General features: G+C 36.4%; 1 protein-coding gene across 3 annotated transcripts; it reads right to left on the bottom strand.

The window, feature by feature from the left end:
* Positions 1-1,372: 1,372 nt before the first annotated feature.
* LOC134531896 (probable tyrosyl-DNA phosphodiesterase) lies at positions 1,373-27,610 on the bottom strand. 3 transcript variants are annotated; one of them, XM_063367917.1, is made up of 11 exons: positions 27,348-27,610; positions 25,627-25,740; positions 22,335-22,463; positions 20,655-21,312; positions 18,841-18,963; positions 16,556-16,651; positions 13,773-13,943; positions 11,365-11,623; positions 7,022-7,137; positions 3,255-3,483; positions 1,373-1,763 (listed from the first exon to the last, which is right to left on the bottom strand). In XM_063367917.1, the coding sequence occupies exons 1-11, from the start codon at positions 27,379-27,381 to the stop codon at positions 1,629-1,631; spliced, it is 2,064 nt and encodes a 687-aa protein (XP_063223987.1). In that variant the 5' UTR covers positions 27,382-27,610; the 3' UTR covers positions 1,373-1,628. The 3 variants fall into 3 exon arrangements, with proteins under 3 accessions (XP_063223987.1, XP_063223988.1, XP_063223990.1); XM_063367918.1 differs by having other exon boundaries at positions 1,403-1,763; positions 27,327-27,610; XM_063367920.1 differs by having other exon boundaries at positions 1,403-1,763; positions 27,503-27,604.
* Between the last annotated feature and the right edge of the window lie 48 nt (positions 27,611-27,658).

Genomic DNA, 27,658 nt, shown 5'->3' on the forward strand with positions numbered 1-27,658 from the left:
ATGCGGCAGTTAAAACAAGTCGAGGCGGGCGTGCATCCAGTCGGTCGCTGTGTATTGTCAACCATTAGTAATCAAAATCAAGAGAAATCCAGCAGGTAGCTTTCTTTGCCTTAACTGCCTACCACACTAGACACTCGCAAAAAGCTAAACGTAAACACGTTGCCACTAAAACCTTTATCTGCACCCTGCCGGCAAAGAGACGTGGAATGGGGGTTGTTAAGCGCTGACAGCGGTCGACAGGAAGTGGTATCTATTTTTAGAAATGCGCTGCCTACGGCAGTACAGCACTCGGCAAGAGAAACGCAGTAACACACTACTCACCACAAGAAACTTATTTTCTGTCCGATTTTGTTAGGATTTTTGGCAATTTTTCACGGTTCCTCAAAATCGGGTTGTAATGGAGAGGTGGTCACAATAAATGGGGTCGCAACAAAAAGGTTTTACTGTATTCATATTGCGTTAAAATTCTGACATTTCGCAGATATTTCGTGAAATAACAAGAGTATCGCGAATAGTAATGAATTTTGTGGCATCACTAGTTATTTCGTGAAAACGAAATGCTGTAATATCAAAATAGGCATTTGGAAACACATTTGTAAGTGCTTACAATGTAGTTCCAAATTGTTAGTAAAATTTCGCGATTTCGTCATTAACGACCATGAGTCTGGACCACTATTCCTAAAGCAAACTAATACCATTGTGTTCACAATAAAATTACCTTCATTTTAGTATGTATTTCAATTAAAAAACATAGGTTTGAGGGTTAATTACAAACACATGTTTATACGTGGAAAGTTGGTACTGGGGCCCAGCAAAAGATATGCAACCCATTTTTGTTTTTAAATTTTATATCATCTTGAACTACAGATTGGTATGAACATTTCTGAAATAACGAATGTGGGGAGTGATGAAATAAATTAACAAAATTCTTTTTAACTAAGCATAGCATGGCCAAGATATGATTAGGCAACAAATGTGCAATTTATTTTGTATAAAAAATACCTCGCTCAAATTACAAGTGAGGCTAGTTCAATTACACTTGGGATCTTAGACTATACTATGTCTCAGTCCAGTGCTTGGTGGGAGTAATTTGTCTGTAAGAAGAAACAAAGTAAATTGAGGAATTAATGTGGTGAGGGGACCAGGAAAATTTAAAATTAGGTAGTCCCACCATTCCTAGTCCTACAAGATTAAGCACATGTCAAAGCCTGACACACCTAATAAAAATACAATTAAATAGCCAATAACCCAATGATATAATTAATGCTGGTTGCAAAATAAAGAAATTTAAAATAGTATGGTAGTGAAACAGATGTGAGCTTGATTTCACATTTTGCAAGCAAATTACAAAATGTATATTAAAATTTTTGTCACTAAAGTATGTACTTATCAAAACATTTATTTACATGCAAATGGTAAAATAAATACATTGCTAAAATATTCATCAAAATAATCATAAAATATTTTTACATGACATGCTCCTAGATAAATGTATATAAAAAATAATGAGCACAAATAGAGCTTACAATAAAATACTATTTACAGATCACAGAAGTTAAACTGGGTAACAACCATTATGATGTAACAACTGATTATTACAGGAAGACACTGATGCGACAATCTCCGTCTCATTCTGAAAGGTACTCCACGACCCAGGGTTTATCCCGTGGACCATACGGCAACAGAGGCAAGTCGTATGGCATTGGGAATGGAGGCACGGTGGTGCTCCTTTCTTCACCGAGATGGAAAACACTGTCATTTACCTGCAATGTATTTCAAAGAACATTAACATTTCATATAAAACACTGCTATACACTGAAAAATACTAACATGTATCATATTTACCCGCAGAAGGCTCGCTCCTAGTGTATGGTCGCATCTATAATTTTAAGGGGGTGGGGAACATTTTCGCTGTTAGGGACACCCTCCGTTACTGTTTAATAGCAAGACCGTAGTGGAAAAAAACAACTTTTATTACTTTTTGCATGTTTAAAACACCACTTATTGTTCCTGTTTTTTATTATTAAGTCCCATTTAACATCAAAAAAAGGGTATTTATATCACACAACTGAATTAATCTCACCAGTAAACATTGGTATATATGACAAACACCATGAGGTATAATACTATGTCAAGTATTCATAAGCAAACGAATATTAGTTTTTTTTTACATAGTAAAATTTTCCAAAATTTAATTTTTTAAATTACCTATAAAATATCATAACATGAAAACTAAGGAACAAATTTCATCAATAACTGAAATTTATAAAAAACGTGTGTGTTGATAGCTGCAATGGTTGAAAAGTATATATACCGTATTTACTCGCGTAAAGGCCCCTCTTTTTTCCCCAAATTTTGACTCCAAAAAAGGGGAGGGGGCCTATACGCGAATTTGGAGGAAAAAATAGATTTTTCTTTTCAAGTTGTGCGTCTTTGTTCGAATGAGGAAGGCGGGGGAGGAAGCGACGCGGCAGGAGGGAGAGAGAGGCAACGACTCCGCAGGGGGGAGAGGCAGTGCTATATCAGGGGGGGGGGGGGGAGAGGCAGAGGCAGCGCTGTGTCAGGAGGGGAGAGATGCAGAGGCGTGGCTTAACCTCCCTCCTGCCAGCTAGCCAGCCAACCAGACAAAGGAATGTTAGAATCATTGACCCACTTCCCTTCCTCCTTCACTTCCCCTCTTCTTCTCCGACAACACTGCACATCAACACAGCACGCGAGTCCAGCTTTCTTTATCTTTATGTCGTTTGAGATAGGACTAACTGCTTACGTCTGGCATGCCTCACGACGGTCCTACTGAGAACGGACAAACTATAATACCAGTCTCTGTATCACTGCCGCTTACAAAATCACCTCCCGCCGGTCACAATACATGGCTTGTTGTTTGATGCATGCCAAGCTGCCCTGCCCTCAGATAAACCCAGAAAAACACGTTTTTAAATTTTTTCTCAAAAATGTTTACAAAACAAGGAGGGGGGCTTATACGCGGGCGGGGCCTTTACGCGAGTAAATACGGTATATCACCAAATATTTGAGAACAGGAACAGTTTGTACAAATCTTGTAATGGTCCTAAACTATTGTCAGGTATTGTAATACCACTGTCAATATAAACTGTTATGATTTTTTTGGTAAAACTCTTAATCTCTGTCTTAACCAAGGAAAATTTTTAAACACTAAGCGATGGAAGAATTTTTTTTTCTGGCATGAAAAGGCTGCAACCAACATGCTTCATGGGGTTCTAGCATGACTGGCTCACCAGAAACTTGGGCAGGAACAGCACCCCGGCCTCGTAGGACATGACGTAGAGACCGGGATCGGCGGACACCTTCCCCTTGGCCTTGCTGAGGGACCCCCACGCCGCCTTGGACAGGTTGGCGCTCGACAGCACGAACCACGCCAGCTCCCCGCCGCACGGCGACACGCGGGCGTACGTCTTGATGTGGGGCATCGCCTCGGAGCGGTGCCGCCCCGCACTCTTCCACTCGCTGCCGGGAACAGCCCTCGGGCTAGGAGTCTCGTCGACAGCGAGATGTCACACAACACAGACCGTACATGGAGACAAGATTTCTTGGTTTTAAACTATGTCCAATTTCCTTTTAAAACAGAGGATTTCTGTGTTATTGCTTTCATTTTTATAAAAGCTGTTTCGTAATACTTACGCCACCAAAATAGGGGTAAAATTTACATGCTGCGTTTTTACGGTAAAATAATTTCTAACTATTTGGTCTAAAACAGATTAATTTAGAACGAAAAAAAATAAATTAGCGAGCATTTATAGTTGAAAATTGATTCAATAAGAGATCTACAATAAAACAAATTAAATTAATTTTTCCTATCCATGCACAATAACACAAATATTTGTCCGGAAGTAACGAATCCTTGAATTTAAAAAATAGTAAAAGATTACTCTTCTTCAGTAAGGAACCACACCAGCATTTGTCTGGAGTGGTTTTGTAAAACCATTGAAGAAACTGATTTCAGGAAGGCTGGTCCAGGATCTGAACCCGGGTCCTGTGGAATGCGAGCCCAGAGTCTTAACCGTACAAGCACGCTGTCAGGGTTCTACGCCCCAGTGTCTCGCACAGAGGCTTTAAGGATACAGTGTGCTCCTGAACTCACTTGGCTTCAGAGTCTGTCCTTGCCTAGCGACGAGAATGCAACAAGAACGTGATCACGTTCGCCAGGGCACCCGTAAAAAACTGTTCAGAAGTTTCTGAGAAATTAAATCTTATTTAGCTTCACTAACGTGGAAAACTTGAAGTTAATTAATCAAGATAAAAAAAATTGTGAGAGAGTCTTTCAGTACTAGTCAGATATGTGTAACAACTAACTTCGGTAACAAACAAATTCATGTGTTCTCATGTTGCAAATACACTTATACGTTATAATACGAAACTCTCAAATTTACACACACACGCGCACGCACACACATACACACACATGTCAGGAGAGTGTACTTAGGTACACATATTATGTTATACTTCTATGACATTACTCAAACATTTTAAACATTTTTAAACAAATATAACACTAAATATATGTATGTATATTTGTTGTTGCTTAAATGAGAAATCAGTCTGCAAATACTTCCTACAAACAAACTTTCACCAAAGTGAGATGATACAACATTTGAGATTTAACATAAAAATTTCACGCTGAAATCTTTTAATTTTCCATGACGAAGAATATTTGTAGGCTAACAATTTGTTCTCTCTCACCAGTATGATAAACACTGCACTATCTCAAAATTTCAATGTTAACCAAGGGTTGTCGAAATTGTAATGCCAGGATTATAAGATTATAATGCATTGTTAGGGACAGGTACTTTTCGCGATCGTGAATCACAGTCGTTATTTCACGAATTTGGCCTTTTTTTTTTTTTTTTTTTTTTTTACGAAAATGCGAATTTTGCGATTTTCCACTGTTTCGTCGCGAATTTGGTCAAAATGTCATTATTTGAAGCTTAAATTGCCACAAACACATATAATTTTGATATAATTCATCTTCCGTTCGTAACACCAGCGCACCAATAAAAAAGAAAACAATAAAACAATACATAAAAATACATTTCACCGTGCCGACAACATTACTAGGCAAAACTAGGTAAACAATTTATTTTCTCCAGCCATAACCACAAAAACCTCATTCTGTGGCAATAATATCACGGCGAGGTTAACGGCCACAGATGACGGTAATCCAGGACTGTTTATATTTTGCATTTTAACATAACAAGCTTCAACATTTGTTTCTCATGCCACGAAGTTATCAAAACAAAACGCGTTACTCAATAAACTTGTTACCAACGTAGCAGTACGAGAATGCGATAAAGAACACGAACGTTTACGAACAATCGATTGTTGTTCAATCATACGATCAATCGTGTACGGTAAATAAAAACGATACCGCATTCTCAACGCGTTAATTTTGTTATCAACAAAAATTACAAGTGTGTTTTTTCTTCATAATTTACTTAACCATAAAATACTTCAGGCAATTTTAAACTGCAACAAACAAATTGATGGATGTATGTAATTTTTTTTTTTTGGTTCTGTTAGGTTACTGCACATGTGTGCATTTATTATTGTTCAGTGGCTATTCATTGCGGTAACTGAACGAATATCGTGTTGACAGTTCTCTCGCTGCTTCGCGATGTCGAAGTATGACATAAAGGCACTAGATAGGGCCAAAGAATTTTCTTCTGATGGTCTCTATTCGACAGATGAGGCAGTTTTATTTTGTAAATACTGTAATTGCAGGGTCAGTTGGGATCGTAGAGACTCAATTGTTAAGCACATAAGCAGTGAAAAGCACAAAAAGTCACGCATTTCTTCCACTGCTACTGTAGCACTGCAGCATACTATTGGTGTTTGTGCGAAGCAAGCAAGCAAGCAAGCAAGCAAGAAGAAGAAAAAAAAAAAAAAAAAAACTGAAGCGCTTCGTTTTGCTATGGAGACCACTGAGGTGTTCCTCAAAGCGAAAATCCCACTTCATAAATTTCAGGACCCCACTATTTTAAGCTGAATGAATAATTATGTTGAAGGTTTGTATTTATGCCTAAGTTTCATCAATATCTGTAATCTTGGAGTGGCTTGAATTTAGAAGTTCTCAAAACCAAACCCAACTTAAGCTAGTTGGTAATGGGCATTTTAAAACTAACCTAAGCTAAACTTACCAAATATAAAATAAGACTTACCTAAACCAACCAAACCTAAAACTAAACAAACCTAACTTTTTTGGCCTAGCATACCACCTGAGTTAGGAATATATTTTATTGACAAACCTCTCTAAACCCAAAAGTTTTGACATTCTGGGTGAGTAGCTATTCTCCTTGTCTTTAAAGCTTTTGAGTTTGAAGAGTTTTTCACTTCTAAATGTTAGTTTTAAACATTTTGATCAATCTTAATCGAGTTCATTTAACTTTTTCTTAAAAAAGGTATGCTTAGATACATTTCGCCGCTTTTTTTTCCTCACCGCTTTTGGCATTTTTCCTCACCGCTTTTCACTAATTTTATTCACCGAAAAGTTCATGTCCCTATGCATTGTTTAAGTTGTCATTTATTTTTATGACTATAAATTATAAATTCAAGTATTAAAGGATAGTTGTAGTATTATTAAGTTTTATTTTTTAATAACTATGCAAGATGCAAATTCTGTGGTATTCACGAAAGCAATATCTATGGATCAATCATGTGGGTCAGCCATCTTTTTCAAGATTTCTGAGCCTTCCATAGATGGCAGCACCGTGTTTACAAATTTCTGTTCCATTAATGAAGTTACTCCTACCAAATGTCACGTACTGAGAACTAAGATGTTACACATCCAAAACTAGGAATCACTCCAAGCTGACAACTCCTTAAGGAGCATTTATGGTAGTAACACGTGCACTTCCGTAACAAACAAAAAAAAAGTCACAAGGAGGTGAAAAAAACTTGGATGCAGATTCAGTGCTCATCAACATGAAAAAAAAACAACCTAAATTCTTAAAAATTCTGTCATAATAATATTCATGTATTGCTGACTTACTGCAGAAATCGCGTGAACCATGTTTGTTTCTGATGTGTCTTCATTGAGTACGGAAGGCAACTACCTCCAAGAAGTCCGTCACAGCTGCTGGCAACATTACGAAAACTTGGGTAAATCTGTAACATTTTAACATTAAGAGTAAGACCTAGACCATGTATAGCACAATTAACACTGTACTATGATAAGCCTTAAGTTGGAAATGAAATTACATATTATTTATTTACATTTGTTGCATGCACACAGACAGTCAAAAGACTAGCAGGGTGTGCATGACATAAAAACACAAAACACGGGAACAGGACAAATACAATGGCCGATGGACAAGTGAACAAGTAAATGTATGAACACAACAACGCTTCTATGATTATTAATTAAAAATAACATAATAATTTAAGTACAGCATGATTCTTGACAGGATTAAAATTATATATTAAAAGTATGAAATAATAACAGTTACGTATATGTTAATAGAAGAAACAAATGGCAAGTGGTTTAAATATGGCAAATAGTTTACATGTTTGATACAGTAAACGGGTCTCTTGAATTTTTTTTTAAATTTTAATTAGTAACTAGATCAGTTTAAAAATTACTTATACTTTTTTTTTTTTTTTTTTAAGTTTTATCATATTTATTAAAATTTGATAACAGCATAAAAACAATTGTTTTTATTGAGTGTACACAAAATTGAGACAAGGTGATACCTCTAAGTCTTGTATTGCAAGAATATAATTACAATTTAATTTAGATCAATAACAATTTTTAATGAAGAGTAAATGATCTGCGGTCTGAAAGAGAAATTAAATTAGGTTAAGACAATTGTTTTGTGTTGTATGTACAAAATTTTGCCACAATCAGATGTATTTATATTATTATTTGCAACTACATTTCTAATTTAGATTTTATTAATGCTAAATAGAGTGAAATAATAGAATCTGAGTTAATAGCATAAAAAGTGATATATTTATTTAAAGCAGATTCAACTCATAGAACTCAAAACATTTTTGATAATATTTTTCTTCTCTATGCAGTGCTGCTATCAATGTGACGAATCTTTACACAACTATTCGTTATTACTTTCTACACATCTGACGGTTATTTCATAAATATATAATATACAAATTCATATTGCACATATGTGTGGGACGAACACATATTCAAAGACTGAATACTGAGATGTGCCAAATAAATCTCCCATGAAGCTCTGTTTAGCAGCTTCAGCAAAATTAAACTTCATAAGAAAATAAAATTATTAATTTTTAAATCCACCTATAGATATACACTAGAGTCCCGTTATAGCGAGGTGTCACGGTTCCGGGTTTGATCCTCGCTATAACCGTGTCCTCGCTATAACCGAATTGGACAGATTTTGGCCCCCAAAAAATAAAAATTTTCCGAAAATAGCAAAAAAATTGTGTTTAAACCTGTATAATTGGAAAATAACAGGTTATATTAACGAAATATTAATTTCTGTGAGCAGATGTGTGAATTCTCTTTAAAACGATACCCCATAAGTACGGATGCGATCACCGATTGCGTCAAAATAACCAGAATACCCTACCACGGCACGTAGGTATAGCATCTCAGCCCGCGGCCGACGCAGCATTGTCCTGCTATCTATTGTCGACGCGGGCTGTCTGCTGGCGGCCATGTTGGTTCGGGATGTAGCTAACAGGTGGTGCTAGTGTAGCGCGACGATTTAATTCCTTACAAAAAAGCAGGAGTGCAGCTGCGGCAACGCACGTACGCCTCAAATGACATAGTCGCTGGAAAACTATACTTTTTTCATTTAAAGAAACCTGTCAACTTTTTTAGAAAATAAATTTGGGATTAAACTCAAACCATCACCACCCCTTTCCCGGACAAATACCCCAACAGCTGCCCGAAACAAAAGTTACAAGAAAACTGCCCTAGCGATTCGGAAATAAATACGGTAATGCCCATAGGCGTGCGCAGGACTTCAGTAGTGGTGGTGCCAGATTACACAACAGCCCTGTCATTCACGGACCCGAGCCTAAAGCGGGGGGTCGGGGGGTCCTCCCCCGGAAAAATTTGGATTTGAAAGAGCAAAATGGTGCTATTTAAGGTGTTTCCGAACAAAAACATTAAATACACAGATGTAAAAATCTTAACATTTTTTATGACAAATTATGGCTTTGAACGTTATAATCACCAGGAAAACTACTAAACTATTTACAGTTTTAAGCTTTGTTGAGCCATAAAGTAAATTGCACAAATTGTTTGCATGGAATTCATGCTGGTGGCTTGAAAAAACCGTACTTAAATGTTTTCTGAAAATGCCAAATAAATGCTAGAAAAAAAAACATTCTCAAATGGTTAGTTTTAAAATCAACAAATCAAGGGAGTTTTTGTAACATACCTTAAATATGTAAAATATTAAAATAATAAAAACACACAAATAAGAGTGGGCAAAAGTTTTAACTTTTGGAATACAACAAAAATGACTGAATATAAGTCATCGAGTAAGCCTATCCTTTTAACTAACTAAACTCTCTCTCTTTTTTTAAATAAACCCTGGCGGACGGCGGCTATTATTCCGTGCGCCTGCCGAGTGGAGTGAACAGTGGACACCAAGCGCGCATTCTATGTAATTCGAGGAGAACTATGAGAAGTATTTACATTTCAGAAGTTTCGTAGCCGCGGCCCGCGTGTACAACACAAGTAATTGCAAATGGCTTGTTTTCGTGTGTATAGTTGGTTAGATTGATAATTGATATACTGATAGTGTTATGAGCACATATCTGTAACTCGACACGATTGAAAAACATATTTTTTTTTGGAAATAATACGGATTTTTGTAAGTATGTATTATTTATGCTTGTAAAAAACAAAATAACGTTAACCCTAATGGTGGTGCCAAGGCACCTGTGGCACCTACCATGCGCACGCCTATGGTAATGCCTACTAGAGGTGTAAAAGTAACGAAAAAATGTGTACCCGTATTTATTCGTTACTATAACAATTAGTACTCGTTACTATTGTTACGTTACTCGTTACTTCTGATACCGCATAATTTGCTATGTTATGTTGCAACAACGAATCCAGTCGTATTGCGTACGCGTACAGTATGACGTCGCGTAAATAATAATAAATAGAATATAAACAATTAACAATATTTGATAATTAAAAGTTTTTGTTAACCAAGAAAAAATTAAATCTCATTAGAGCGGCTTTTTAATATTATCTCTTAAGATAACAAAAAAAAAAACGTGAATATACTCGATTATAAAAACAAAAACATACATATTTCTAATTTGTAAAAAATACTTTCTTACGTTGTTTCTGTTCCAATCTCAAACTTTGTCTACACACGGCACAGATAACTAACGGAAGTTTGATAAAAGAAAGAAAGGATGTGATTCAATTTTTAAAGCCACGCACTTAGGTGGCGACTGCAAGGCTGAAAAATGTGACAGGCGTCAACGGCAAGATGTCTAGCGGCGAGCGAGAGGGGTGGAGATGAAGCAGACAAATAACAAAAGCGCGCTACAAGCGATCACGCCATAAATTCCTCAAAAATACCTCGTTATAGCCGTGTTCTCGCTATTACCGTGCTCGCTATAACGAGATTCTACTGTACTAAGTAAATACAAAAATAAGTAATTAAAAAAAAAAAGACAAAGACAAAGGTGACAATAGGCACTTTCAGGGCAGCAAAAAAAAAAGTTCAAATGTAAAATGTACACAGTGACTATTTTCGAAAGATGAAGTCCCACGTCTCTCCAGGATATGTACATTTCAGAGGCAACCAGATTAAGAGGAAGAGATAGGAACAATAAGAAGCTGTCTTGGATCCAATAGTTTTTAGTCAACAACAGTTACTATTGTTTAATTTACACAATCAGGCTTAGTTCAAGCATAATACTTATATAGCTTAATGGAATGTTTGAAGTTACAAGTGCCTGGCTTTAAAAATAGTTTACCCTGGGAAGTCATTGGCTTTCAGAATGAGTTTATTTTTGGGATAACTACGATCCTTATGAAACCAAAAAATTAGGATTTGACCCAGCCCAACTGAAGTATTGTCCACTCGGGTGTTGCAAAACTAAAATAAAAAGAATAAAAAGTTTTTTTTTTTTTGCTTATACAAAGAGTTACTGGTGTTATAATGTTCCTCACTATAATTTAGATTATCTCTACTAGTCCTAATGCTAATAAACTAATAGAAATAAAAATCACTTGCCAATGCTTTTTATTAATAATTACAGTTTTCCAAACTAAAGTTACCTGGCAGACAACAACAGGTTTTGAAAGTAATTGGCATGGCATGTTCTATTCTAAGTAACCCCCAAGAGAGAAAGGGACGCTGAAGACAGTGCACCGACCACTCTGAACTGGGGGGCCGACTGCAAGGCGAGGCTGGCCCCGGCCCGCTGCGCCATGCTGGCGCGCAGCTCCCCGCACGCCCAGGACTCCGGCTCGGGCCCCAGGCTGCCGACGGACGAGCACTGGGCGACGACGTCCCAGCGGCCGTCCGCGGCCCCCGCCACGTGCCTCCGGAGCAGGGCCCCCAGGCGACGGTGCCCCCACCTCTCCAGCTCCGCGCCGCGGTGCGTGCCGGGCACCGACGACACGAAGCACACCCTGGCGCAAGCACACGTCCCTCCGTCAGCACCGAGCTGGCCCGGTCCATTTCCTACAGGGGGTTTGTGAGTATTCATACTAGATTCAATATTCCAAATCAAATAGGTAATATATTAAAAATAATTAGTTACCAGAAGATAACCCAAGTAAGACTCATTCTCTCTCTCTCTCTCTCTCTCTCTCTCTCACACACACAGACACAAAAAAAAAAAAAAACACGAATAAAGTAAAGATGATCAAGACATTTGGATTTGTTTTCTGCAACATTATACATACCGGTACATTGTTTCTACATGTATCAAATAAATTGTTGGCAGGTATGTTACAAACCAATAAATAAATAAAACAAAATAAACAATACTGTATATTTATGTGAATAATCTGTGAGATCAAAATGTGTTTTTACACATATAATTTTACTTTTTAGAAATCCATTGCCATTTTTTTTTTAAATTTTCTTTTATCATACACCTCTATATTATGGTTGAATTAATTTTTCTTGGACTCATGTGATGTGTAAAAAATGTATGTTAATAATTGATTTGACAAATATTTTATATTTATGAATAATTTGATATTCAATTAAAAAATTTTATTAAAAAAAATGATTCACAGAAGCCTAATTTATTATGCTGTATTTTACAACTTTATTTACAGCCCACAATGCCAATCCATTTGAGCTCAAACATTTCACTCATAAATTAAATTATTCATTATAGTAAATATATTGTTTAGAATTTGAGGAAAAATAGTGTTAGCAGCCAAGTAATGGTTTTCCAAACAAAACTTTTACAGTTTTCATCCTAGGTCTGAAGGGCCAAGAGGAAGCACAGGAAAAAATTAGTGGATTTAATGGCCTCTTAGAATACACTCTACAGTCACTTGTATCTTTGGTAAAAGCCACCCAATCATTGGCAACTGTTTTTGAGACGTATTAAACTGGTAGCCTTTGAGTGACTGCTGGATATGTATTTCGTAGAAATTTTTTTACTGGCCAACAGTCCTCCAGATAAACTATGAGCCAACAGCAGCAGCAACCCAAAAATAAACAAGTATTTTTTTAACCTATCACAAAACAAAAACCTCCCATTTTTTTGGTGTCTCTGTGATTACAAAAAAGTCACTTGTAGAGCACCGCTACTCTGTGTAAATGCATTACAAAATCCATACTATGCACTAAATTCAATGGTGTTGCAAAACTAAAATAAAAAGAATAAAAAGTTTCTTTTTTGCTTATACAAAGAGTTACTGGTGTTATGTTTCTCACTATAATTTAGATTATCTCTACTAGTCCTAATGCTAATAAGCTAATAGAAATAAAAATCACTTGCCAATGCTTTTTATTAATAATTACAGTTTTCCAAACTAAAATTACCAGGCAGACAACAACAGGTTTTGAAAGTAATTGGCATGGCATGTTCTATTCCAAGTAAAAAATAAAATAAAATTCAAATGTCTAAAAACCAATGCTAACTGAAATTCCAACAACAAACTAGAATTTATTTGTTCCAATGTGAGAGTACAAAGTTCATTTGAACCAGTTACTTTAAGATTTTAGGTGCCAGTTGTAATTAGACCACTGGTGATTGTTCAAAATTCATTGTTGTTTGTGTTGAACATAATATTTTTTTAGGCTTTCAATTTTAGTGTACAGTTTAGCATATTCAAGTTGTAACATACATATTTAGAGCTGATCCAAACTACGAGTTATGCAGCCACGAAAAGCTATATGTATATGATTTGAAATTTGGTTCACATTAAAAGTGCCAACAACTTAACAATAATTTCCTTTTATTTATGACAGCTAACACTTACTACTCGGTCGTCCTTAATTTTGTTGAGACTTTTCTCTCTGCTATTGTTTGTTTTGGGCTCACGAGCTTGATTATTACGAGCAGCTATTATAAATGTGGCGAGCTAAGGTTAGTAATCAATTTTACATTGCAATGTTTTTGATGCCGCGTTTAAACCCGACTGCTCCTAGCAAGTCGTGGGGACTGTCGCTGCCCTTTGTCACACCGCAGGGGACAGTGACACCAGCAGTGGCGTGTGCCTGCATCGAAAGGATCATTCAAAGAACACGCAGTAGTTCCGCGACGGAACACGGAGGTCGGTAACGGCTGCGGCATCGGAAGGACCCCACGCTCACCTGACCGCAGAGAAGTCCGCCCGACGCGCCCTGCCCACCCACTCCTGCAGCTGGGGCAGGCGGTAGGCGGCCAGGTACCTGAGCAGGTCCGCCTTGAACTCCGTGGGGGAGTCCCCGGCGCCCGTGTCGCAGCCCCGGGGCAGCTCGGGGCACGCCGGGCTCACCCACAGCCTGCGAGACAGGCGGTCCGTCCAGTGGCGTGGAGAGCCCTCGTGGGTTGGGACAAGATCATGTGACGAATTGCGATCAAACCGAATAGCATGTCAATACCTACACTATATAACACCGAAATGCAAGTTAATATACCATTTATCATCGAAATGCAACTAAAATCATGAAATCAACCAATAATTTAACAACTAACTGAAGTTACAAAAATGTAAACTTTTATTATAGTAAATTCTATGCTTTTCCCCCCACCCATTCCCAAAAAAAAAACTAATTTAAATGCAAAAAAAATCAAAAAATCTCTTATTAAAAATTGTACATTAACGTTTCACATTTTTTAAATGCATAAAAATTTGCCCTTTTATTTTCACTGCAAAAGTACATCATGTTTCAGTGAAAAAGTTAATTTTTTGTCGAAGACAGTATTGAGAAATATTAATTTTAATATTTGTTAAATAATATACTATCTTCATAAAAAAGAAAAAGTATAAATATAAAAAACTTTTCAAAAATGAATTTGACCTAAAACTAAAACCATAAAATATTATCCCTATTCATGGGGAATATATGAATGAACGCAAGGTCATTAAATTTAACAATAAATAAAGTTTCCTTGGATAAAATTTTTCCATACATTTGGATATGTATATTTAATAGTAAAATAATTATTTAAAAAAATTGTTTTAGTTCTGAAGTGAAAAATGATTTACACAGCTAGGTAAATTAATTTTTTTTAAAAGAAATTCAAACTATTCATGAAGCAACCAGTAGCATAGCTTTTAAACTTAAATGGTTCAAGTTTTGTAATCAATTTAGTTCACCTTATTTTCATGTTCCAATGACATTAAAATTGTGATTTTGGCAGCGAATTTGGGAAAAATAGAAATAGAAGTCTGTAATAGTAATTCCCTTTCTTTCCATTTTACGATAGTTAAGACACTCACAATATAAAAAAGGGCAGGAAATGGAATGCACTCCCTTAAACGCCTCATTGACACCGGAAGAGTGTTGAGTTGCATTGGGCTCTCTTTGGTTTATACCAAACTACACAATAATTAGAATTTAAAACAATGACCTCACATGAAACCTACCCCCAACAAGCAACAGGCTAAACAGGAGCTGACAGGAGCACTAATTAAATAACTTAAGTGAATAATAAATTATGAAATTAATTTTCTACCAAAATGTGTGTATAACAAAAAACCTGGTGAGTACGCAAAACAAGATGTTTCTTAAATCACAGTCCAAGGCATCATTAGACACAGAATTTAGCCTCACTTGTAATGTGGATGTAGGAAATATAATAAAACTCTGCTAAAATACAATGCACAACAGAATTGCAACACAGGGAATAATGTACCCAAATACAATAGTGGAGATGCCTTTATGTCTTATTTGATCTAATTGCCCCAACATAAAATACATTTATTTCCCTGACTGATTTCTCAGTTTTTCTTTTTATTATGCTAGCCCTTTCAAAAACAGTCTTACTTCCATTTTGATTGAAAATTTGCAATAAACATACATGGTTAAATAAATACACATGCATCCATCAGCATAGCTCAGCCTAAAGCTAAGACTACCAATTTTGCAAAGTCTGAAAAGTATGGGGTCATCTTTAATTCATTAGCTAAAACTTTTTGACATAAAAGAGTTGGGTGTAAACAGAGACAAAAAAAGTCTCCTAAAAATTAATAATTTGTCACAACCCAGGATCTGCCCGGCCCACTTTGTAAATTGATTGATTGATTTTTAAAGTGTTTTGTCATTGGTAGTAATAGTAAGCTGCTCTGTGATTGGCTGTTCATGGCATCACAAGGGCATTTTTCCCCAGGGGTCAAGAAACTGGATTCGTAGGTGGCCATGTTAGTCGTTACTTGGACATCTGCGAGAGAGGTGTGTTGAGTGGCGGCTAGCTAAATCTAACAATCACATCTGTGGTCCGGCCTGTACTGTCCAACATTATTGTGGATATTATTTAAATTAGAATTTGATGACCACACGTGGTAGCAAAGGCTCCAAATTGGGGCTTTTTGAGTAAATTGATGGCCATGCCGAGCAGACAATGGTCTCTCGGCCATTTGTAGCATATGTCGCAAGCGACCACGGGATTTAGTCAACGAACTTGTATAATCAAATAGTGCCCAAGTGATTAAAAAATCGGTTTACAAAAGATTTTTGTGCTGCAAGTTTGTTTTTGTTTCTTGGTGTAAATGTTACTGAGTCTTAAAATTGCGGCTACATTCAGTGCCCACCCTTTATTTGCGAATTCTTTTATTTATGCAAGACATTCTTCACGGTAAACAACCTCAAAGAGTATATTTTCTGGAACTTAAATAATATTTCAACTTTAAATCAAAATTTATTCATGTGTTTTGTGTATGTGCATTCTAGACAAATTCTGAACAACCTGGAGCTCTGGATTGTCACGAAACCAGAAAACTGAATGTAAAATTTTTTGGGACAGATTTATAGAGATGACTGAAACTTGAGGTCACTGTTGATATGGGTAATATTAGCAGGAACCATTCATGTTTTTTTTTTTTTTCAAAGTATAATTAATTATTATTATTCAATCAAACAGAGGAAAATACAACATACATACACTTACTTACCCCTGCGTCCTGTTTTCCCAATCTGACTCAATGAGATTTGCTGTGCTCACTACAACACGCAGGCTTCCATCTGAATAGCGTAGCAAAGTCATTTTACTGTAACAAACATTATGAATTCAAAAAAACACCAAACTTGGAAAAATATGAAATATTACTAATTTTTTTTCCCATGAAATTTTGAAGTGAATCACAACAGTCGGTGAATGTAAAACACAATATATTACAACTAGTTTAAATTGTTTATTTAACTCCAAGTACCTTTAATAATAAAAAAAATCCTAAATATTTAATATTTATTATCTTTTTTTTAAACCAGTGTGTAGCTCCACATTAAAAAAAAACTGCCAGTTTCATCTGTTGTGCTATACCTCGTTCTTTGTTTTCTGTGAATTATTGCATAATCTCTATCTTCCTCAGGTAACTGGGACTGTGGGATGGCACAGCGATGGAAATGCAATAGTGCAGAAATGGAACAGCCACGAGAGAACCCACTGGCTCATGGCAACACGTCCCATTTCCCACCAAGGGAAAAAACAAGATTCCACCCTGTCAAGAATTAAACTTGGGTCCTTTGGTGCCTATTTAAAAACCAGTGAAACAAATATGGCATCTTTCTGTTCACATCTCTCTGCTGAGGCATGTTATACAGTTGCACACATCGATGAACTACACCTATGGCACCTTAAACTGTTATGTTTTGATTGAAAAAATGTACTTTGTTTACAGATGTGACGAGAATATTAAATATTTTCACGTGTATTCTATTTTATAGTTATAATAAATATTATTCCAAAGAAGTCCAAAAACATAATTTATATTATAAGTGAATTTGACGTGCGTTGAGGCATTTCATGCTGCAGTTAATGTTGTAGTGAAGGACCATTTTCGTAAAGGGTTTTGCTATACTGCTGGTACTGGTACCAACATTTTAGCTAAGGTTCTCGGTGCCGGTTAAAATGCTGAGAACCGTAGGAACCGAGAACCGAGAACCGGTACCGACCCATCCTTAGGAGAGCTCTGACCACTTGAACCACTGTGGTTCCTAAAGGTTCAACACATTCTTGTCAGACATTTCGGATGGATACTAGCTTTTGACCTTGGTTGCCAACGGGCTGATCAAGGACACACAATCTGCCCTACAAGACACGGTAAACATCACAGGTCACGGAGATTCTCTTAGGTAAGTGCTGCATGGTTACGAACACAACATTTTTCGTCAAACTCCGACCATTGATGACATTCTGACAATGTGTACCGTAACATTTTGAGTATGAACACAATTTTAGGACAGTATTTAGCACACCGGTGTTATGTTGGCGATGTAAGTTAACTATATTAAGTATTACAGTAAATAATGTGAAATTTTAGTGGATCAATTTTCCTTTTATCAAAGAGTCTCTGACTGTTAAGGAGCCAAACATATTTAAAATAAAGTTTAATGTAAACAATATTTGGGGTTCACAATAAGTATTGATTCTAGAAATTTAGTTTGTGAAACAACCATTTAAAGTGTACGCTGTTTCAACACCATGGTTAATATTTTAATTTACTGTGCATTATTTTATTTTTGACACTTGACACCTATATTTGGATTTGACAGGTATACCTAGTTTAAATACTCTTTGGGATTAAAGGGGTATGTCTCATTGCATGGTCAACATTTTATTTTTATGTTTAACATGGTTACACTTGTTGACCCTTTTAGTGGCCAAACTTTATGAAATGAAAAATAATTGTAGTGCATACTTTTTGCATAATCAGCTGCCAAAGTTGAATTTTTAACATTTTTGTGCAGTATGGATAAGGAGAACCAAATGGGATAAAAAAACTGTAACTTTTTGGGTTGAAGGACAATTTTTGTGGCCATTGTGTGATATAATTTTAATTCCTTCAGAAAAAAAAAATTAATTTTAATCAGCCTTTTAAAATCATAAAATTTTTGTTGATTTTTAAAGGCTAGCTAAAATGAAGTAATTTCTTCAGAAAGAAACCAAACCATATTACATAGCAACCAGCAAACAAAAAAAAAGTTATAATTTTATATTCCATTTCATTCTCCTTATCCATACTGCACAAAAATGTTAAAAATGCAACATTGCCAGCTGATTTTGCAACAAAAAACATCAGCACATTTAACCTTGTGGAATGTAACTATAAACAATAATGGCCTGGAACGGTACTATACCCTTAAAGACTTTTCACTGAAAAAAGTTAATATGCATTTATCAGTCAAGAAAATCATAAGTTTTTTTGTGAAAAATAAACACAATAATTTTAATACTTACGTGTGATGATGCCCAAATGGGTGAGGAGTTTTTATTCGAACTGCTTTTATGTGCATTGGCAACTTCTTGGGGTCTCTCAAATCATCAGTATCTTCCCCGTGGAGAATGAGCAGAGGCTTTTTACTGTAACATGTCACAGAGGAAATATCTCGTTGCAACTAAATACAATTTTAGTCACATTTATTTCAAAGTCTAAACCTGGGTGAGATTAATAATTCACTGTTTCATCATACATGAATACTGAAGTATCCAAGTTTCATTTAATCTTTAGGTTATAAGCACAATGTATAGTCATCACCGTCATTGCTTTTTGTTGTGTTCATAATGCGTGTAACTGAAACTGTGTTATGTTATCATGTAATAGTTTTGTTAACCACTGCCCTTATTTTGAGGGAATAAATATTGTACACACATGCATTGAAATTTACGATACTGGTCATTTGAAAGTATTTTCATATTAAAACATATACTTTTCATTCATATCCACGTACCAGAACATGGTTCCATTCCTGTGTTGATTAATCGTCTAAAGTATCCAACTCAGGCAGAATTTTTAACCTGATGGGTTGGGAGTAGACCCAGTACGTTACAAGATCATTGGGAACTTCGATGTGCACTGACTCTTGAGTCGATTCATAGCAATGATGTCATATCATCACAGCGCTACCAGTCATGGCTGGCATTTTCATAGACTTAACGCACGTTAATTCAATCAGATTTAAATATTAGTGTATTATTTACACAATCACAAATGTATCAAACCTCTTTTCATGTGAAATACAGATACATTTTAAATGTTTGAAATACGTGTTAATTTAGTTTAATGTTTTAATATTTTATTTTGTCATGATTACTTTCCATATTAAATAGAAGCAATTTTTTGTTCAAAACCTAGTAATATTTCTGACTGATTTGTTTGGTATTAATTTTTAATACCAGTATGTGTTATCAGTCGTTATTAAAATTCAAAAGATGAGGCAGCGACTGTATACCGTAACATGACATCTTGTGGCAATTGCATCAACCATTGGCTTGCTGTGTCACAAACAATTGTAGCGACTTTACATCTTTCCAGCCCACAAATAGAAATGTACATAACATTTCTTCAACACTGCTGCTGCCTGTCGCCACAGACTAGAAATGTACGAATTTAAGTTCACGCGAGAGACAATGGTGAAGTCCCAGTATGTGTTGGTGCAATGTTTAGAGTAATGAATGATCCTTAGATCATTCTTGGGCTAAGATCATTGGATCACAGGTCGAAGAGCAGAATGGTGCAGTTGGCCATTAGTTAATGTTCAAGTGGTTTGGAGCCCACTATAATCTTAGATGTCCCATTGCCTTAATGATCCACCTACTTGGGCACACACAAAATGTGCAGAGCTTCAGGAAAAAAACATGCAATTTCAAAACTGCTCACGATATCTGAGTGGTGTTCTATGCAGAAGGTGGATGAGTGGTTCTGTTTTTGTATTTAGTTTTTAAAATGTATTTTCAGAAGAAGGGAATTGCTAACAATGTTTTCAAAATATTTTTAGGCATGAAACACCTGGTACCGATTCTTAAAAGTACTCAACGGACTTAAAGTACACCTTTATTTTAATTTCTCGATCATATTATAATAGGGTCGCAGCTAAAATTTCAAAGTTGTCCTACGTACAACAAGAAGACTGCTTGCCAATCCAAAGCCTTGCGCTTGGAGGTGATATCACACCAGAAACACCAGCGAGTGTTGCACTTAACCTTTCTGCCTCATTAACACACAAACATCATTTGTGCAATGTTAAACCCCTATCAAATAAATACTAAATTACCTGTGGCCGTGTACGTAGTAGTTGGCCATCAACCAACCCAGATCGACCATGAAGTTGATCTGCAAGGACGACTCCAGGTCGCCCAGACTTGGGTGCAGCAGCTCGGAGAACGTCATCGACAGCGGCTCGGCGTGGGTCGGCACAGAGGCCTTCACGGTGGTGAGGAAGAGGCCGTACGGCTCGGCGGCTCTCAGCTTCGACGCGGGGTCGCCGAAGTTCGACGCCCCGGGCAGCAACTGCTTCAAGTCGTTGAGCCGCCTCCGGCGTTCCTCTTCCGACACCTGCTGGGGTGGCGGGGCAGTCCTCTTGTCCGCACACTGTTTACTATCACTTCCACTGTTGGAAACCCTGGTCACACTCGAGCTTTGACCAGGAACGGAGGAATTTGCCGGAGACAAAGGAGACACAGTTTTACTCGCCTCCTCATTTTTTCCTTTACCGTATTTTCTTTTAGGAGTAACATCTCCATCCGAATGAGAACTGGACGTCCTCGACACAGTTTGACTACCCATACCAGCTGCACTACCGTCTCCATTTCGTTTACCATCTCGCTTATCTGAAGATGTCTCTAAAGGCCTAGTGTTAGTTGTGTTACCACTCGAGACACTGCTTGCAGCAGGTGTAGAGTCGAAACATTTTTTCTTTGCCGAAGGAGAGTCTAAACAAAGGGAGAAAAAAGCATTATGTTACGATAACCAATGAATTCCTATTTTAATTTCAATGAGCAACTTTATGTGTGTTATATTATTCTGTTCCAATAAGTTTATAATAATACGTATGCATATTGATATCAAATACATAATTGAATGTGAGTGAGTAGGTAAATGTATAATTCAACCAAAATGACATGTATTCAACAGAATTTGTAAATCACAACTCCTTTTTGCTGAAAATACCACAAACACCTAAAATGTTTATAACACATCTAATTAATCACCAAGAAATATTACCAAGATATTGGCTCCGTTTAAAAGTGTAAATATTGGCTCTAAATATATATATTAAAATTAATATAGAATCACAAAAAAAAAAAAAAAAAAATTGTTCTCTAAAAGTGATCTTGAAAATCTGTGCATACAGGGCAAAACTTGAATGTGCATTTTTGGTTTAAATGTGAATTTTCACAAAAGCTGATATCTTAACATATATACAATTCTAATATATCCTTTGAAACCCTGTTATTTATTTCAAACTGCAATTGTTTTTCAATATTATCACCTAGATTTGATAATAGAGCTACTGTGCTCAAGTTCACAAGGAAAGAGGTAATTATATATTTTTGTCATTTATGCCATTAACTCATCACCAATATTCAATATTTTATGAATGTGTTTTTAGAATTTAGAATTTATGAATTTTTTAGTTGCAATTGTATATGTGTAATAGGAAATATTTAAACCCTCATTTATGTAGTATTTAACATACCTGATTAAATATAAATAAATTACCTATGGATATTTTTAAGGAAAAAAAAACTATATAAATTAATATGCTGTGTCTATATAGTATAGGAAATTTCATCCAAAAGATAAATTTTGTTATATGGGATAAAGTGCCTTGAGTTAGATACAGTTTTGACTTGGAGTTAGCAAACAGTTATACGAAGGTGTTTATAATAAAAATGTTCACTTAATAAAAGGAATTAAATGTAAATAAATTTAAAAAAAAAGTTGTACCAACCAGATGATTTAGCAAGGTCCTGTATCATCTGCAGCTGGATCAGAACGAGAGACGCATCAAGTTTAGTCTGAAAACCAGGTGGAATCTTCAAGGTGCTAGCGTCCATTTGATCTGCCAGCATGTCCTCCACTGCCGTAAGACAAAAACACAACGCAATAAAATTTGCAGCAGTTTTTTTCTTCCAGAATTTTTAATAATAGAGGGTCACCGATTTCAGCACCTCACTATCTGTGTGATGTCACCTATAACACGAGAATTACTGTGGTACGGATCTACGCCTAAAACTCTAGTATCAGGCAAGTTATTAATGACACACCTACAAATATATCATTGCTAGAGAAAAGAAAAAGTAATGGGTTCAGCCGATGTGGAGGACTCAAGGCCACCGTTAAGACTTTGAGGCTAGAGAAGTGTCGAATCACAGACTAACCAGTGGAAACGTGTCACAAATCAACTGACAATCAACAGATGATATTTCCTTCAGTATGGAGAGAACTGTGGATTCCATCCAAAGGTCACTCACTGAACCCGCAAGTTTTTCCAGTCCCTAACTATTGTGATGGGGGCCTGCAGAACCAGCAAGTCAATAGGGGCTGCGTGACATCTTAAAAGTCTGCTGTACGTGCCAGACTTTAAGAAAGAATAATAAACTCCGGTCCTAATATTATTTTTAGACTATATGATCGAAGGACCAATCCAGCTCAAAATGGAAGGGAGAGAATTTTTCTGAGTTTAACCTTTTTCATGGGAGGAAGTGGGTTTATGATGCCACACGATAATAAAAATAATAACAAAAGGAAGAACAATATTTTTTTTTTTAACTAAAGCTTCTTGGTTCTTGTTTTCTTGTTACGTTATATTAGTATCCATTCAAATTTATAGGTAACACATAAAACACACATCTAAAAATTAAAAAAAACTGTGAACCCATGATAAACACTTTCTTCTACGGCAGATTACAATGAAAACCGTTTTAGCTAACAGTTTTTTTTATTAACAGATTCAAACAATTATGTAGGCTAAGCATGCATATGTGTACAGCATCACTATTTCAGTTACTTACAAAGTAGCACCATTTCTTTTATATTTTAAATCATACACACACAGTAAAAAAAGGAAACTATAAATAGAAAAAGAAATTGACTCATAACAGAAAAAAAATTAGTGTGAATCGGGTTATGTAAACAGCTATCAGTATGGATTCCTGTACAAGTAATGAACACATAATTTGCACTACAGATATAGAACTAAATAAGGGATACTTATAAATAAGAAAAATTGTGTGGCCCAGGGGTGAACTGGCTACAGTAAGAGGACGGTGGGAAAGTGATGGGAGGGTTCCAAACAAGAAAAACAATCAGGGTGCTGTTAAGTTCTCCAGTAGAGGGCGCAACGGACATCTCCCGATGTCTGGTGGGTTAGTCCGCCCCTGGGCCCCACCTTTTCACGAGTTTCTGAACACGCAAATGCTTCTACTGTTGTCGAAAATATCTGCTCCAGCAGTTCACTTTGTATTTTTGCACCAGAGCCACAGCTGTGTCTAATGGTCAGCTGCACCATTAGAGCTCAGGCGCGATCTCAAGCCATAAGCTGGCTTGATCATCGTTGACCACATTTTCTGTTGCACCATTGTGTGGTCAGCAGTGAACAAAGATCACTGGGAACTTCGATGTGAACCGACTTTCATGATGTTTCATAGCAATGATCTCGGATTGACACAGCTTGGTAGGCTAATTTAATCAGACGTAAATATTTCAGTATTATTTACAAAATTTTAGATTATATGTAAGTATCAAAACATTTTTTATTTATTCTAGTGTTACAACCTCTTTTAATGTGAAAAAAAACCATATTTTAAATCTTTGAAATGCTTGATATTTTAGTCAAAACCTATTCATATTTCTGACTGGTTCATGCTGTATTAACTTTTGAATACCAGTATGTGTATTCAGTCGTTATTACAATTCAAAAGCAGAGGCAGCGACTATATGTGCTGCTGTCTTGAGCAATCACATCAACCATTTGCTCACCGTCTCACAATCAACTGTAGCGACTCCTGTCGTTCCAGCCCACCAATAGAAATGCACGTAACATTTCTTCGACTTTACTGCTGCCTGTTGCCGCAGATTGGAAATGTATGAACCATGGTTTATGCGAACGAAGATAGTGTAGTCCCAGCACATGTTGGCACAACCTTTGAATATATATACTGTATAGAAGTCGCGAGTGGATAGGATTTACTCTACGTTTTTCAGAAGCGTATGTGCCGTAACGCCCTGTATCGTCTTAGTTGTTATTTACACGTTAGAGAGCAGCACTGTTGCCTGCTGTCATTCCCCGCACCCCCCATCCATCATTCACTGCAGCTCAATGTCGTTTAACAGGAGGGGGAAGGGGTGTTTGAAGAGTTTGACACTTGTCCGCTAGGGACCACCACAAGTCAATGCCCTAGAGATAGTGGCGATTGCGGCGGTGAATTAACCAACTACCTCAAAACCGTATTAGAAATTTTAACCTGGGCTGGTGACTTCTATACAGTATATATATTCAAAGGCACAACGTTTAGAGGAATGATCCTTAGATCATTCTTGGGCTCAGATCATTGGATGCGGATCGAAGAGCAGAATGGTTCAACCAGCCCTAAGAGGGTGTCAGTGTGCCCAGCTAGCGACTTTGAAGCAACTCAAGGAAAGATCACTTATTGAGAACTATATCTCCTCCCCTCCACACCACAAGAAGACTGAAGGAAACTACAACTTTACCCAAAAATCACTCGTCATTCTTTGGACTCAACAGTATGATTAGTTGTAGGTATATTTTGGAGGGGGGGGAGAAAAAAAAAAGCAAGACTAGCTGTGTGTTAAAACATTGTAGCATCACCTGTGTTTTATGATTGGTTAAGTATTAGTCAGGAACAAGTGTACTTTTAATTCACAAATTCATTCATACGGAAGCAAACATGCCCTGGCCTGGCCAAACACAATGGCTTTTCTTGCAGATGACCGGCAATTATTAGGAAACAATTGCTAGCGCAAACATTGCAGTATAATGAGAGTTTGGATAATTTTACAAAAAATACCTGCCCCTAAATATTAGGTACCACCTGGCCTGAAAACATTGAACTTAGAACACTATAACACAATTATACAAATTAATAGATTTTCAGTCATTACTGTACTAGTTAGTTTATAACATACTTAAATATATTATTTTGAATTATATTACCTCAGAATTGTTTGTAAAACACTAAATAAAAAAAAATTCATACAAATTGTTTCTAATGATTACTTACGGTGTGGATGAGAGTAAATAACAAAATGATTTGGATTCTTCCTGTAGCAGTTTTCTCCATAGCTGCAGACCAAACGAGATTTGCGGAATGGCGAGCTAGCTGCAATTGGAATACCTATGAGGGAAAAAAATGCATCAATAGCAAACTTATTTTTAAGATCTACATATAATTAATATCTGAGCAATGATACATTTTTTCTGTCCCCACAAAATTTCCTTGAGCTATTGTAATCAGGAAGAAGGTTCTGCTAACAATAATGGCTACATAGAGTTAGTTTATCTATCGAGCAGTTATAAAAGATTTTGTAAAAAAAAAAAAGGGGGGGGGGGGTGTGTGTGTGTGTGGAAGGTTTTCTACCATTCAGTTATTATTTTTAAAAGGAAGTCTGAGTCACAAGGCTTGAGGAGAAAGCACTTCTGCAAGTATTTAATACATTCCCACTACTGCTAAATGCTATTGAGTGAAAGGTGGATCAGACACCTCCTCTCAGTGCCATCTAGAGAAACTAAGTGTCCAGGGTCAAAGAATTTTGGCGGGCCCCCTCCCCATTATCTACTATACAACTTTTAATACCTCAAAATTAAAAAAATATTAAAAATAATTAAAGACTGCAAACAATACCATGGCCATAAATGTAATTGTGCCCTGCGTTTAACCATAACTTATGCTTCTAATGAATTCTTATATCAATTGCTTTATAATTTTCATCCTATCAGGAAAACATTTCTAAGCTCAACCGAGCCCCTCTGATGCCCAGACCCCGGGGATTTTCCCCTCCCGCTTTACAGCCCTGTCACCAAGGCAATCAAACTCCCACCAAGGCAATTCGAGTTTGATTCTTGATGGGGTCACACCAATTTTTCAGAAGTGGGAAAAGTGGCAGACATTACTGTAAACCAGCAGGTTTTTCTCAGGGTACTCCCATTTCCTTCCCACCCATTCATTCTGAAAAATGCTCCATTGTCATCTCGTTACTTCTTCTCATATCCTACTGACTCCATGTCAACGAGACTTGAAGCCTTAATTAATCAATTAAATCAATACCAAGTCTTACAGAGTCCAAAGTATTCTTAGTATTTGGGACGGGTCAAGTCTCTGTGTTAAAATATAAAACGTAAAACCCTAATTTTCACCTCTGCCATTCAAGGTCCCTGCCTTTTGCTTTTTATTTTGATGCAAGGTGAAACAAATGTACGTGGAGTGGTTTATCATAGATAGTAAGTCCTAATGAGGTATCTGCAAGCAACTAACAGCTGCTTGTCATAAAATTACAATGGGCGGACGGTTGGAATGAGACTTAATGGGGAAAAAAAGTCATGAAGCGTCCAGGAGGGGACCACTACTTCAATCTTTCACACTTTAAAGTTTTATTCTTAGTTCCATTATCTCTCCCTTCCAAGGTAAATGTTGATTGAAGTCGTGGCTTATTAGAACCAAGTGGAATAAATTATTGAAATAAATTTTATCGGTATCCAGGCTTAATACCATTTTTTTTTCACAAGGGGGCATTGTCTTATGAAAATTAAAGGAAAATCGTAACTTAATTGTTGGCTTGGTTAAATCAGCTACATTAATAAAACATAAATTTCAATTTTAAGAAATATTTTACGTGTTATAAATGCAGTTGACCTAACCTAACCAACCTTTAGCTTAATAAAACCGTTAAAATCTACAACGGTGGGACGTGAAATAAAACTTACAAAATCTAGAAATGTTCTAACCTGCTTCTCTTTTTCCCGGCTGGAAATGTGTCATTTCAAAATAAGCAATATGTTTACTAATCGCAAGTTTTTTATTACTAACGTGAAGAGTTATGATATTTTTCAATCACTTTAACCTTAAGACTACACGAAAGCATTCATAAGTTATGACTTACAACAAAATTAATCTTTGTTTACTTTTCAATTTAAGGCAACAAGCTTCAAAAGCAAGTTATTTTATTTACTTATAACTTATTTTGATTTACAGGTACAGGTAAATAGTGGAAAGCGTTCGAATAAGAGCATTAAACTGATCCGAACACCAACTTTTC

Source organism: Bacillus rossius, chromosome 5 (assembly GCF_032445375.1).
Source record: "Bacillus rossius redtenbacheri isolate Brsri chromosome 5, Brsri_v3, whole genome shotgun sequence".
In the NCBI taxonomy this organism is placed as follows: domain Eukaryota; kingdom Metazoa; phylum Arthropoda; class Insecta; order Phasmatodea; family Bacillidae; genus Bacillus; species Bacillus rossius.

Bases quoted from the DNA above. Each gene is read 5' to 3' on its own strand.
- LOC134531896 (XM_063367917.1), bottom strand. From the start codon at position 27,381: ATGACACATTTCCAGCCGGGAAAAAGAGAAGCAG. The intron at 11,624-13,772 runs GTGAGCGTGGGG...TGCTTGCGCCAG, and splicing joins GCGGACTTCTCTGCGGTCAG to GGTGTGCTTCGTGTCGTCGG. The intron at 7,138-11,364 runs GTCGGTGCACTG...AAAATGTTACAG, and splicing joins CGGCCCCCCAGTTCAGAGTG to ATTTACCCAAGTTTTCGTAA.